General features: G+C 44.5%; 1 protein-coding gene across 3 annotated transcripts in view; it reads right to left on the reverse strand.

The window, feature by feature from the left end:
• Positions 1-15,016, reverse strand: part of SV2B (synaptic vesicle glycoprotein 2B) — a 79,417-nt gene extending 64,401 nt beyond the window's left edge. For all 3 annotated transcript variants that reach the window (XM_047086802.1, XM_047086801.1, XM_047086800.1), the window contains exon 1: positions 14,566-15,016. In XM_047086802.1, coding sequence (XP_046942758.1) covers positions 14,566-15,016 — 451 coding nt within the window. The remainder of the gene's footprint in view (positions 1-14,565) is intronic.
• Between the last annotated feature and the right edge of the window lie 357 nt (positions 15,017-15,373).

The following is a 15,373-nucleotide window of genomic DNA, read 5'->3' on the forward strand; positions in this document are numbered from 1 at the left end:
CCATCCTTCATCCCTTTCACTTCTAGTATTCGATGACTCTATACTGTTGTAATTAATGGCTCATGCCTTATAATTTGTTATCACATCTCCTTTCAAGGACAACACTTCCCTTTCGGGGGCCTAAGAGAGGTGAGGCAGAGAGGCCAAGGAAAGGATGAAACTTTACTGGGTCATTTCCTGCACATCCATAGCAGAGATTGATGCCCATCTCTGAGTCAGCAAAAATCCCAGCAGTGAAACAAAAAATGTTCACTCTGCACATGTGAGCAGCCCCAGCTGGCCCCCATTGGAGGGGAAGGTGTTCACATTCAGTCTGTTCAGTGGGCCCCATGGGGCATGTCAACGGCTGTTACATTCCCGAGACTATCTATCTGACCCTCCCTTCCCTGCTCCCTGCCCTGCTACTATCTGAGACTTTTTCTGGAAACAAAACTGATCTTTTGCAAAGTGAAAATCAGTTCAGCTGGGCTTGGCTGCACGAGACTTATAAAGAGGAATTTTTACATCCACTGGCCTACCAAGGACCATTTTAGCTGAGCAGTTATGAGCTCCACCTCTGACATGATTCTTGGCCGTGGGGATATGGGGAGTCCTTTTAGCTTCTGCTGCTCTGGTCCATATAGGGTGATGGATCATTCCTTAGAACCCTTACATGGCCTGATACAGGAGGAGGGCGGCATTGCTCTTCAATCTCTGGACAGCCTATTCTCAGCCAACAGTTTCTGCCTCCGGAACTGCTGTGGATCCCAGTAAAATCATCACCCCTGCCTTTCTGGTCCAGCTGCCTGGGACATGGACTACATCCTTCTCTCACCTACAGAGATGGGCTGCACCCTACCCGGCACTCCAGTGGGGGCCCAGTTGCCTTGCAACTGCCTCTTATTGGAGTGATACATTTCACATAAAAGGTTGTTTAAGGTTAATGGGCACCTAGGGGCGCCTGGGTGGCTCAGTCGGTTAAGCGTCTGACTCTCGATTTCAGCTCAGGTCATGATCTCATGATCAGGTCATGATCTCATGATCTCTGACCAGCTCAGGTCAGGTTTTGTGGGTTTGAGCCCCACGCCGGGCTCTACACTGAAAGTGTGGAGCTTGCTCAGGATTCTCTCTCTCTCTCTCTCTCTCCCTCTCTCTCTCCCTCTCTCTACCCTTCCCCCACTCACTCTGTCTCTCTCAAAATAAATAAATAAACTTTAAAAAAAAAAAAGGTTAATGGGCACCTAGAAACAACTTTCATGGATGTGGCAGCCAAGTGAGAGGAGAAACCTTTGAAGTTAAGCCTTTGGAGTCAGACATAATTGGTTTCAAATCCTAGATGTATCTCTAACTACTTTTGACAAGTTACTTTAACCTCTGTGAGCCTAACTTTTCCCATCTGTAAAATGGGAGAAAATAAAGCTTCCCTTGCAGGCTGTTACAATATTGAGGAAGATCAAATAAAAAAATGCCTAATACAGAATGGTTGCAAGGGAAGAGCTTACCAAATTATAGCCCTTGGTGGTGATAGTGGAATTATTGTAATTGACTTTTAAATGAGAAGGAAGGTAACAGAGGTTGTAGCAGGCACTGGGAAATCACGATTCTCCTTTGGGTTTCTATGAATAAATCTGTCCATGAGAAAATAACCTCCCAGCCTCATCACTATAAAGTAGCCCACGGTGAGCACCGGTGGCAGTGAGTGTCGACACGGGACAAGAGAACAACATTAGGAACTGAACCGCAGGCCAGCATGCAATCACTTAAGGTCTCTGACAACATCTCCCTCATCGTGCAAACCGGGGATTGTCACTCTGACCATCTCACAGGGTCATTTAAAATTCAGAGTATCCATGGGGCGCCTGGGTGGCGCAGTCGGTTAAGCGTCCGACTTCAGCCAGGTCACGATCTCGCGGTCCGTGAGTTCGAGCCCCGCGTCAGGCTCTGGGCTGATGGCTCGGAGCCTGGAGCCTGTTTCTGATTCTGTGTCTCCCACTCTCTCTGCCCCTCCCGTGTTCGTGCTCTGTCTCTCTCTGTCCCAAAAATAAATAAAACGTTGAAAAAAAAAATTTTTTTAAAAAAAATAAAATTCAGAGTATCCATGGGGCGCCTGGGTGGCGCAGTCGGTTAAGCGTCCGACTTCAGCCAGGTCACGATCTCGCGGTCCGTGAGTTCGAGCCCCGCGTCAGGCTCTGGGCTGATGGCTCGGAGCCTGGAGCCTGTTTCCGATTCTGTGTCTCCCTCTCTCTCTGCCCCTCCCCCGTTCATGCTCTGTCTCTCTCTGTCCCAAAATAAATAAAAAACGTTGAAAAAAATTAAAAAAAAAAAAAATTCAGAGTATCCATGAAAACCACTGAAAATCTGTAAAGCACTGTGCAAAAGTAAATCTGATTTTTGGACACAACCGCATTTTTTTCATGCTGGTCAAGGTGTGTGCAAATGTCCCAGCCATCGTCACCAACATGAGAGGGAAGCCTTTGGGGGATAGTTCCTACACAGCATAGTAAGCAAAACCCCTGACATCTCAGCAGCTCTTACTGGGTCTCTGTAGAATACCTAGTTCTCGAACCCGGCTACACCACAGAATCACAAGGGAGCCGTGAACAAATGCCTATGCCCACACCACACCCAGAGATACTCTGAATTAACTATTCTAGAGCAGGGCCTATTTTTTTTGTTTTTGTTTTTGGTTTCGTTTTTTTAACAGCTCCTTGGATGATGTCATGGGCAGCCAGGGCTGAGAATGCTCATCTAGAAGTGGTTCTCCACTAAGGCTGACTTCCACCCTCCCCCTCCACCCCGGGGAACATCTGGCACCATCTGGAGACATTTTTGGTGGTCATAACTGGGAGCTGGGTGCTTCTGGCATCTGGTGGGGTGGAGGCCTGGGATGCTGCTCAATAGCTTTGAATGCCCAGGACAGAGCCCCAGAGCAAAGAATTATCTAGAGCAAAATGGCAATAATGCATGCCATTAAGAAGGGCCATCCAGAGGACCAGTTCCAAATAAGATCGGTCACTGATTGTATTGCACAAAATGGCTAAAGCAATATTTCTGGTCCCATTGCACCCCTCTGTCCAGAACCCTGTCACTTCTGAATCAGGAGATAGAGACTATTTCCCCTCCCTGTTGAAATGGGAAAGGTCTTTATGATGGCCTCAACGAATAGAATGTAGAGAAAGTAACACTGCCTGCCTTCTCAGACTTCGTCACAAAAAACAATATGGCTTTGTATATGTGTATCTATGTATTTCCTTTATCCATTCATCCATCGATGGACACTTGGGCTGTGTCCATAATTAGGCTCTTGGAGATAGTGCTGCAATATACATCGGGGTATATATATCCCTTTGAATCAGTGGTATATACATACAATGGAATACAACTACTCAGCCATAAAAAGAGTGAAATCTCGTCATTTGCAATGATGCGGATGGAGCTAGAGAGTATCATGCTAAGCGAAATGAGTCAGTCAGAGAAAGACATATACCACACGATTTCACCCATATGTGGAATTTAAGAAACAAATGAGGAAGCAGGGGCGGGAAGGGGGCGGGGAGAGAAGAGAGAAGCAAACCAAGATACAGATTCTTAACTACAGAGAACAAACTGCTGGTTACCAGAATGCAGGCGGGTGGGGAGGTGGGTGAAATAGGTGACGGGGGACTAAGGAGTGCACTTGTCCTGAGGAGCCACCAGCGGATGTATGAAGTGTTGAATCACCATATTGTATGCCTGAAGCTAGTATTACATTGTATGTTAACCGACTGAAATTTAAATAAAAATTTAGGAAGAAAAAAACACAATATGGCTTTTGCTTATCTTTCTCTTCCAGGAAATGCATGTTGGCCACCCTGAGCCAGCAAGTATGAAATCTAGCTGCTTTGAAGGCTGCCTTGTTGGCACAGAGAGATCGTATAACATAAGCAGCCCCCAGATGTTTGTGTCTTCCCAGCCTTGGCACCAGAAGTGTGTGAGTGAACCTTCGGATGATTCTAGTTCCACCCTCCAGTTGCCCCAGGTAATGCCAAGAGGAGCAGAGGCCAGATGTCTGCCAAGACTGCAGGTTCATTAGCAAAGAAAATGGTGTGAAGGTTTTGGTGTGTTTGTTTGGTATTCAGCAATATAGAGCCAGAACAAAGCCCATTAAGATGCCGTGAGAGATCCATTCCAGGCTCCCCTTGATTGGGCCACTCATATCAAAGGCTTCATATCCTTTTACAGGGAATGGACTACTTATCTATGTAGCCTATGCCCAACCCTGAAACTTCTCCTCCATTCCCAGTAAATACACCAGTCTACTTAGAAATTGCCCTCATTCATTCCTGTTGTATTTTCCATGGTCTGGGGATCATATTTTCAAATATGTGGATTAACAGCCTTATGAGCGTTTTTAAATTTGCTGAAGTTTTCCATGATGGGGGCAAATATAAACATAAATACAGGTAGGTCAGTGTAAATAAATAACCACAACATTTTTATTCTGATAATCAATAAGGCGATAGTTACCAAACATCTTTTGTTTACAAGGTCTCAAGGAGTGTGCATATAACTGTAGTGGCAAAAAAAAATCCTTCAAGTCTTTGAAGGTCTCATTGCCGAAGGAGATGTTCTGCAAGGACAGTAGAAAGAATTGGCTGAGATATCCTTGCCCTAACCAAGGTTAAAACAAGTCAGAAGCTAAAACATCAGTTTTGCAGATGGATCGGAGGAGCAAGGTGAATACTGACCAAGCACCTACTGTGTGCCTCTCCTGAATTGCATGGTTAGCATGGGTGATTCCATTTAATTCCCTCAGCAACCCCAGGGGGTAAATGCCATCCTCTGTTGCCCTCTCCTTCCTCTCTCTGTCTCTGTCTCTCTATCTCCCTCTCTCTCCAGACAATGCCATTTATTCCAAGTGAAACTAAAAACTACACATGCATAAGCTCCAAATACCTTTGATTCAATCTAGATTAAAATCAGAGTAAAGCCCAGGATCCGTAAGTTTGAATCAGCAGTTAATAATTTGAAGTCATTGACACAAGTGCTTTGAGATCGAGGTAGGCACTATCCTCTGATGTAGGAGTAAGTGGAAAAACACAAAAATGGACACAGCTGTAGACAAGTGGAAAAGCGTCCCACTCAAAGCTAAATCCATAGTTAATCTGGATCCCACATCATGAAAGTGAGGGTTTTCTTTGCAAGAAGTTCTCCTTGTAAGATTTTTTTTCTTAACCCCAATGGTTAATTGTGGAGAAAAAAAACACCTTAATCTTGAGAACATGATGCTGGTTTTTTGGATGGTTGTTTGGCTGGTGGGTTGGTTGGTTATATAGGAAATTCTTTTTATTCATTGTATATTTATTACCAAAAAGTTGCATTTACTTGTCAGCTTTGTAATAGCCAACACTTTGCTATGAATGCAATTATCTTATAATAAATTCAACCGGCTGTGGAAAGGTGTAAATCTCTTAAAGAGGGATTGTCTTCTTTGCCTGGGCCCTCTGTTTCCTTCCTTGCATAAATTACACAAAAAAATGGTGCTTATAGCAGAAATACTTTAAAGCTCTATATAAAAATCTCAATTTTTCAAAACACTCAAATGCTATCTACTATTTCCTTCCCATACTAGCCCAGGGACCACACACTTCTCCCCTGGGCTATTCCGGGACCTTCTGTCAGCTCTCCTACATCTAGTCTCCCTGACAATCCATTCTTCATCAATGTAGGGGTTTTGCCAGTTGCTGAGTAGGTCTACCCCAATTGCGCATTCCAGAACTGGGGTAATAACCAAAGGAGGGTTTGGGGACCCACTGAGCCTTCTGTGAGAGGGGCCTGAGCTAAATCTCCACAGATCGCCCGACCTCCATGAGCCCCCACTCTTTCTGGTGAACCACAGGAATGTTTGGGTCTCCTGGGATTAGAGCCATCTCAGAGCCATTTCAACCCTCAAGAGGTCGTACTTCCTTTTTCCCAGTGCACAGTTACTCTGGTAAAAAGACCATAGGTCCCTTGGGAAGACTGGGGGGAAGTATGTTTTCAGTACATACTGGTATCCTTCCTCATGGGGACTCAGCCTCCCTCTTCACGAAAGGAGTTCTGGATCTGTAAACTGGATCAAGTCTGAAAATTGACGGGATGCTATTTTTATGACACAAGTTGGAGCTTTGTTCACTTTACCTAGAATTTTTCTGCTTATACAGAACAAGTGACAATTTAGCAGGCTTCCTACCTATTTCACTTTTGGAAACACTACAGTCTTCCAGAATCAGACTATTCAGATTGCTGCTCTGACTCCACCAAGCTCATTATACTCGTTAGTTAGACAAAAAATTCCAAGGGATTATACACATGGTCACCTTGCCTCTTCAAAATGTTTAATGAGGAGTATCCAAGGATGATATTTTGTGTGTCTCTGTTGCCACATCACACCACTGGCGATCACTACTGGAAATAGTCCATCGTGTCTAAACCTAATCAGACTAGAAAGCCAATTCCAGAAGCTCCAGAACCAATTCAGAATCTCATCCTTAAGATCTTAAGATCATTAATTCATCCTTAAGAACGACTCCCAGTACCAAAGCCACTCTGGTAGAGTGATCCTCCTAAACCCCAGGTCCCACCTTGCCATTCCCTTTCTCAAAGGCAATCAATAGCTCCTCATTAAATAGCTCTTCAATGCCTGTGGAATCAAGCCCACACTCCTAAATATGGCGGTCAGTGTGAACTCTATTAAGGGAGCCCTTATCTTTTCTTCTAAAGAATCCCATGATCTAAAGATATAAATAAGAACAGCTCATATAAATAACACACACACACACACACACACACAAAACATATGTATATATGGAAATTCCTACTGGTGGATTTTGCCATAAAGAGTATTTATTTTCACGGTGGTAAGTACTCAACTGAACACCTATTTTGTGCCAGGCCCTGGGACACAGAGTGGCCCCTCTTTTCAGGAACCGACACTCTGAATTCAGGGCTAAAGAAAAAGTGGTTCAGAAATCAAATGCTCTTATCTGATGTTCATCAGGAATTCACACATAAAACAATTAAACGATAATTTTTCATGACACCCAAGTAATACATCCATCTCAGAGCAGCTGTGGAAATGCAGCTCAAAATGTATTCTCGTGAATCCACCCCATGTGACATCACTCCATGCCCTCACAGCATCCTCTCTTAGGCTCTAAATTACTGTCTAAAGGTAATTTGGGTCTCCCTGAGCTGTCCCACAGCAGATGGCAAGAAAAAACTAAGAGCCAATAAAATACATACCGAGCATCTAGACCCTTCCAGGAAATCAAAATTCTGAAGGCAAAAATGGAACTCTTGCCTGAAAATGGGACACTCTTGCTTTTTGGTCAGCATGAAGGTGGGAAGAGACCACAACTGGGGCGTTTTTGCAATTATGGGGAGACTTTGGTATCGATTTACCCACTGCAGGCAGAGGAGGATGCCATTGGTATGTCCTCTGTGTCACCAATATTAAATGCCATCCTAGCTGCAAGGAAACAAGGCATTGAGATGCAAACAACTCCGTTGAAAACACCAAACACAGGGGCCCCTGGGTGGCTCAGGCAGTTAAGCCTTGGACAGCGGCTCAGGACATGATCTCACGGTTTGTGAGTTCAAGCCCCCACGTCGGGCTCTGTGCTCACAGCTCAGAGCCTGGAGCCTGTTTCAGATTCTGTGCCTTCCTCTTTCTCTGCCCCTCCCCTGCTCACGTCCTGTCTCTCTCTTTCAAAAATAAAATAAACATTTAAAAAATGTTAAAAAGAAAGCACCAAACACAGTCCCATCTCTTTGCGTGGAAAATACATCAATATTACATGAAAAGGGATTAAAAAGAAATGTGGATTCTTCCGCCAACCACCTAAGATCACGGGATCCCAGAGGAAGACTTCTGGACGGCCCGAGCTCGGACTCCATCCCTTAAACGGACTTTCTTCCCTTCATATCTGGGCAACAGGGGTAACATTAAATGCGGCACTGCGAGTCTCGTCACGCTATTTCATATTTTCTATTTCTTGTGTGAGCTCTAGTTCTGCCTTTAGAATGAAACTCATTGAGTTGTGTCAACTACACTCACACTAAAAAAAAAAAAAAGCAAAACATAAAACTGCAAAAAAATAAATGTAATTAAACCCATAGTACAGATGGACATTAGGTATTGGATATCCGCCCCCCCCACCCATTTTTAACTTTTCAAAAGTGACCTTTAAATAAATAAAAGCATTTTTCTCTGTCTTGCAGTGTGCAGACAGGCCCTGCCAGAGTCCTCTATTCTTGAGATGTTCTGAACCACACTCTGGAAGCAAGCAGTTACTGAAAAGCAGTAGACCTGCATTGATTTCCTTTGATGCACTGCGTGCAAGGAAGTCATGGTTTTGAAAACAAAGTAGTATTATTGCACAAAAAATTGTTCTTAGGTCAGAAAAGTAGTATGCAGAGTGTTCCTTCTTGTTTTGTGATAAACTACCGAAAAACTGTTCTTGTAATAATGTTACTAAGCACACGCACACATATATGGAGAAAAATAAAACTCACCGAGTGCCTTGACTTGCCCTCTTGGTGTTGCCACCGAATAGAGGACACATCAGGCATGTGGTAATATCCAGTAGTTTTGTTTGTTATTTTTTTTAATGTTTATTTTTGAGAGAGAGACAAAGACAGAGTGGGAGTGGGGGAGGGGCAGAGAGAGAGGGAGACACAGAATCAGAAGCAGGCTCCAGGCTCTGAGCTGTCAGCACAGAGCCTGATGTGGGGCTCGAACTCACGAACCGTGAGATCATGACCTGAGCTGAAATTGGACACTTAACCAACTGAGCCACCCAGGTGCCCCAGTAGTTTTAAAAGTAATAATGAATGAACATTTAAAAAAATTTTTTAGGGGCGCCTGGGTGGCGCAGTCGGTTAAGCGTCCGACTTCAGCCAGGTCACGATCTCGCGGTCCGTGGGTTCGAGCCCCGCGTCAGGCTCTGGGCTGATGGCTCGGAGCCTGGAGCCTGTTTCCGATTCTGTGTCTCCCTCTCTCTCTGCCCCTCCCCCGTTCATGCTCTGTCTCTCTCTGTCCCAAAAATAAAATAAAAAACGTTGGAAAAAAAATTAAAAAAATAAATAAATAAATTTTTTAGATGTTTATTTATTTTGGGGAGAGAAAGAGAGCGTGAGTGGGGGAGGGGCACAGAGAGAGGGAGACACAGAATCTGAAACAGGCTCCAGGCTCTGAGCTGTCAGCACAGAGCCCGACACGGGGCTCAAACTCACGGACCGTGAGATCATGACCTGAGCCAAAGTCAGATGCTTAACCGACTGAGCCACCTAGGGGCAACTGAATGAACATTTTAATTAACAGGAGACCATCTGCTTGAGAGTTAGCAGGATAGGGCCTTCGTCGCTGACAATGTTCTCCTAGACTTTTTCTTCCTGAAGAAAGACAGTTCTGGATAAGTGACCCTCTAAACCTCCACACTTGAAGAAGCTCACCTTTCTTCTTTCTAAAAGCTCAGGAAAGAGGCACAGGGACACCCAGATATTTTTGTTACCTGGCCTAAGGATACTTCTCTTATTTTCTGAACTGATTCATTTGATTCCAGGAAGAAAATAACAAAATACTCTACGACTTGAGGTCTGAATTTTGGGGTAAAGAATGTTCTCTTACTGAATTCTCTTCCTGGAACATCAAGGAGGAGTCAAGTCTAGGGGCATCACTTTCTTTCTGTTTCTTTATAAAAGAAGCAGAGTCCAAAGGAGAAGATAGGTCACAGACTAGGAGAAAATATTTGCAAAACACACATCCTGAAAAAGGACCGTTAGCCAAAATGTACAAAGAACTCTTCAAACTCAACAATCAGGAAGCACCTCATTTAAAAATGGCCAAACACCTTTACAGACACTCACAAAAGAAGATACATATTTGCTAAATAAACATAGGAAAAGATGCTCTGCATGGTACATCATCAGGGAAATGCTGGTGAAAACATCAAGGAGATACACGTGTAAGAGTGGTCAAAACCCAAGACACCAACGACACCAAACCCAGGTGAGGACGCAGAGTGGCAGGACCTCTCATTCACTGCTGATGGGAATGCAAAGTGGTACCGCCTCTTTGGACGACTGGCAATTTCTTACGAAACCAAACGTATTCTTACTATGTGATCCAGCAATCACACTCCTTGGTGTTTATCCACAGGAGCTGAAACCTTATGTCCACATAAAAATCTGCACGCAGATGTTTATAGAAGCTTTATCGTAGCTGTCAAAACTTGGAATCAACCAGGATGTCCTTCAGTAGGTGAACGGATAAACTGTGGTGCATCCAGACAATGGAATATTATTCAGCACTAAAAAGACATGAGCCATCAATCCATGAAAAGACTTGCAAGAAATGTAAATGCAAATTACTAAGTGAAAGGAGGCAGTGTGAAAAGGCTACATAAATACTGTGTGACCCAACTATTATAACATTCTGGAAAAGGCAAAACCTTACAAAAACAGAAAAAAAAAATCAGTGGTTTCCAGGGGTCAGAGTCAGGGAAAGGCTGAATGCGCAGAGCACAGAGGATTTTTTAGGGTAGTGAAACTACCTGTGTATGATACTATTATAATAGATACATGTCATTGCATTGAATGTGTAACACCAAGAGTCAGCCCAATTAAAAGTAAAGTACAATTTTAATTTACCAATCAAAAGTAAAGTACAAACTTTGGGTAACAGCAATGTGTCAATGTAGGTTATACAATTATAAAAAAATGTATCAGTCTGGTGGGGTGATATTGGTAATGGAAGGAGACCAGGCACATGTAGGGGCAGAGACATGCCGGAAATCTCTGTACCTTCCTCTCTGTTTGGCTGTGAAGCTAAAACTGCTCTTAAAACATTAAGTGTTAAACACATACAAACACACGTGTGTATGCACGCACGCACGTGCACACACACACGCACACGCGCGCGCACACACACACACACACACACACACACACACACACAGAGGAAAGAGAAAGAGAGCTAGAACTGGGTTAGCATTGAACGAGGAGGCATTGTCACCAGCCAAGGGAGGGCAGCTTGATCTTAAAAGCCTGCAATAAATAATTTAGGCTGAAAAAAAAAAAAATATGCAATGTCATCACCTGAGAAGATGTAGCCCTGAATTTGGGTGGTTCATCATTATCAAGCCATCAGTTTAGTAAGAATAAAAACTGTATAACAACAACAACAACAACAACTGAGATATCTTGAGCACCTATTATGTGCAAGCACTGTTTCAGGCAAGTTAAATACATCGAACTCACTGAATCGTCACAAAACCCTATAAAGTAGATCCTATTGTCAATCTCCATCTTGCAGACAAGGAAACCAAGGCTCGGAGAAGTGAGGCAACTTTCCCCAAATCATCCTATTAAGACTCAAACCCAGGCCACCTGACTCCAGAGTGCATGCTGCTCCTGTATCACTGCGACTGTCACTTGCGGCCAGTGCTGGGAAGGAGAATGTCAGGATACACAGTAACGACAACTAACAGTGGTTCAGGACTTACGGAGAGCTGGTTGCTTTACCAGCTTTATGTCACTTAGTCCTCACATACACACACACCAAGTGTTATCACCCTCATCCACATACGGGAAACTCGGAGAATTTACGACCTGCCCAAGGTCACTAGCTGATAAATGACATACCAGTGGCCAAACCCTCGTGGCCAGACGCCAGCGCCCACACCATCATTTGTCACACCATGCTGCCTCTCTGTGGGAAGCAGTCTATGGTACTCTAAGCAACCTACCAGGTGCCTGAAGACATGGAAAGCAGACCCGCCCCATGGCGTAACCTCTTTTCCCAAGACCGTGTCTGAGCGAAAGGCAGTATGGTGTAGCAGAACGAGTGCAGACCTTGAAACCAGACAGACCTGGGTTGGAATCCCAGCTCCAGCAATGATTACTGTGTAACCTAGGATATGGCTCTCCAAGCCTGTTTCCTGATGCGTATGAACAGGATGAAACTGCTCTCTAACCACCATGGTGACCACGAAGGTCAGAAGAAACAGCATGTGGAAATGCTGGTCCCTGGAGACCTTCCCGTCATCCACCTCCCCGGATCCATTTCCTTGCCCACAAAGGGGGCCCCCTGAGTGCATGGGAAGTCTTCCCTGCCCTTCTTGGGCTGAGTCATAGCACCTTCTTGGCAAACACTGAAAGCAAAATTGCACAAACACGAACTCTCCAGATTAGGACCACGTTCCCTCGACTCCCAGCATTTGCGCGGGGAGCTGTCAGGAGCCGTGACAGCTCTGTTATGAGACTGCCAGGCACCAAGGTGGCAGAGAGACCAAGGGGACATGAAATTATTACTGACATTGCCAACTTGGCCTGACAGGGACCCAGGTTTTCTGTTGAGAATACCACAAAACAAATCAATGCCGTGGGTATGTTTACATCAACTGGGGACTGTATGGTTTGGTTGGAGGCTTGGGGTCTGTTTTGGTTTTTGCCCTTATTAAAAAAAAAGAAAGAAATTTTAAAAAGCAACTAAACTGGGGCGCCTGGGTGGCTCCGTCAGTGAAGCGTCTGACTTCAGCTCAGGTCATGATCTCACAGTCCGTGGGTTCGAGCCCCACCTCGGGCTCTGTGCTGACAGCCCCGAGCCTGGAGCCTGCTTCAGATTCTGTGTCTCCCTCTCTCTCTGCCCCTCCCCCGCTCACACTCTGTCTCATTCAAAAATAAATAAAACATTAAAAAAAATTTTTTTAAATAAAAAATAAAAAAAAGCAACTAAACTTCTGTTGGTGTTTAAAAACTTTGGGTAGGGGCGCCTGGGTGGTTCAGTCGGTTGAGCGTCCAACTTCAGCTCAGGTCATGATCTTGCAGTCTGTGAGTTCGAGCCCCGCATTGGGATCTGTGCTGACAGCTCAGAGCCTGGAGCCTGTTTCAGATTCTGTGTCTCCCTCTCTCTCTGACCCTCCCCCATTCATGCTGTCTCTCTCTGTCTCAAGAATAAATAAAACGTTAAAAAAAATTTTTTTAAATACATAAAAATAAAAACTTTGGGAAATATTCTTGTTCCTCAAGTTACTCCTTCTGCTTGTACATACGCAGCCTCTTTGGGTTCCCTAACAATCACACCTGACGCAATTTAATTATTTTCAGTGTCCCCTTAGTTAAGCAGAAATGGAGAAAACAAACTTGAAAAGCTTCCAGAAATGAGTCTTTATTGCAGATGTTTTCTTTATTTTAATGTCCCAATCTTATTAATAGTGGCTTTGAATCAGGGCCGGCAAACCACGCAGCCCAGAGGCTACATCTGGCCCTTTGCCTTTTTTTGCAAATAAAGTTTTATTGGGACACAGTTACGTCCATGTGTTTGTGTGTTGTCTATGGCTGCTTTTGTGCTGCCAAGGCAGGGTTGAGTAGTGGTCACAGAGACTATCTGTACCTGCAAAGTTTAAAATATTTGCTCTCTGGATCTTTATAGAACATGTCTGCCAACCCTTACTTTAAAGCTAGTACCGGGGAAGAGAACCACACGAGGCATTTCATAGCACTCGTCTCTACAGTAATTACATAACCCTCTGTGTTTGTCTGTCAACGCATCGTTAACACAATGCCTGTTTGTCCTGCTGTGTGTAAGTTCTTTGAGAGGCAGGGACTATGTCTGTCTAGTTCAGTATTTTCTCCCCAAGGGCTGAGCACAGAGACTGGCACACAGTATATACATAATAAATATTTGTTGAATGAATGAGCTAAGTTGCTAGATAGATTTTTAGTTCTTGAGGGTTAAGAACATGACTCAGAGCAAGTTCACAATAACTGTATGTTCGTTAAATAATCAATCATACGGACTTCAAGTTTAGAGAATAGATATGTTTTGCAAGACATTTAATGATCGAGGCAAATCCTTGTCTGTATTATGATCAGTCTCTTCTACACCACGCCATTCGTGCCAGCCTCTCTCTACACAAAATCCTCTGTCTCAGGCTCTGACATCTGATGCTTGGTTCTGATGTTGCTAGTCTCATTACTGATTTGCAAGGCTGGTCTTGCCTCCTGTACAATTCATCTGTGCTTCACAGTGTGATCCCCAGTGGCCTGCAGGGGTTCTGGGGGTGTGCTCAGCCCAGCAAACATCCCCAAGGCACACGGGCAGTCAGCCCACTAACACTTACATACAAGAAAAACCAGGAGCAGGTGCCATTGGATTCTAGAAGGACACAGAGAGGACAGAGAGGAAGAGGCCTCTGGCCTACCACTCACAAAATGTATTTGTCATTTGAATGTAGAAGATGGTGGTTTTAATACGAAGATGAGAGAAATGTGACTCTCAAAAAGGCAATGAGATTTGGAAAAAGAACCAAGAAGTTGAGATTCAGGAAGACCTAAGCAGGGATCCAAGCTCCAATACTTACTAGCTGGGTAAACTTGAGCCAATTAATTTTCTCTGAGACAAAAATATCTTAAAGGCAAAATGGATGTAAAGTGATAGCATCGCAAGGGAATTGTCATAGATTTAAGGTGTCTAATAGTAACAGGTGCTATACAAGTTTTACTGCTCTTTCCCCTTCATAATTTAATGCCACAGAGAGAATGATCTTTGGAAATTTTACTTACCGAGCATTCCTTTTTTGGAACTGGACAGACACATGTCCTTCTCTGCACTGGGCAGGACAAAACTCACCACGAACACCTCCACTCCATCGGCCATCAGGGCCAAACCCAAGACGAAAAAGAGGATCCACTGGAAACGCCCGTGGCCACACTCCTCGATGATGTTCTCGTACTGGTGGGCCAACTGCTCCTCGTCTTCCAACCTCTCAGCCATCAGGTCAGCTTGGCCCCGAAGGCCATCGGCTCTGGAGGGTGCCATCTTGGCCTGCTTGGCCTTGACATCATCTGGGTGAGGGATGCCCTGGTACTCCCCCTCATAGATCTCATCCTCCTCATCGTGGCCCTCTGTAACATCACTCTGTGCATCCTCCTCTGGGTTGGACTCGTTGCCACGGTAATAGCCATCACTGGGGGCATGGCCTTCATAGTTGTCCTGGTACTTGTAGTCATCCATTGCTTAGTCCTGGGACTGCCTGGTCACCTCTCAAGCTATATCTCTCACTCCTTGGTAGAGGTTTGGGCTGTTTCAATAACCATCACCCATTATATATGTAGAGGTCTAAATGTAGAATCTGTTCGTGTGACTCCTTGGGTGATTCTCCTTCTCGTCTCCCAAATAGAGCAGATGCAGGCAAAGACAAAGTAAGTATCCTTTTGCACTCAATGTCTATTGCAAGTCTTTGGAAAGTTTCAAATTCTAGTCTAGTCTCCTTCAGTGACCCAGCAGTGTTTTTGTGGGGGAGATGTTGATTAGAAATGGGGCCAGCTGTTTTCCTTGACAAGGAGCCCACAGGACTTGGCAGCTTGCTGG

Source organism: Lynx rufus, unplaced genomic scaffold (genome assembly GCF_022079265.1).
Source record: "Lynx rufus isolate CCGP_SWC_20201006 ecotype Redwood Valley unplaced genomic scaffold, mLynRuf1.p SCAF_21, whole genome shotgun sequence".
NCBI lineage: Eukaryota > Metazoa > Chordata > Mammalia > Carnivora > Felidae > Lynx > Lynx rufus.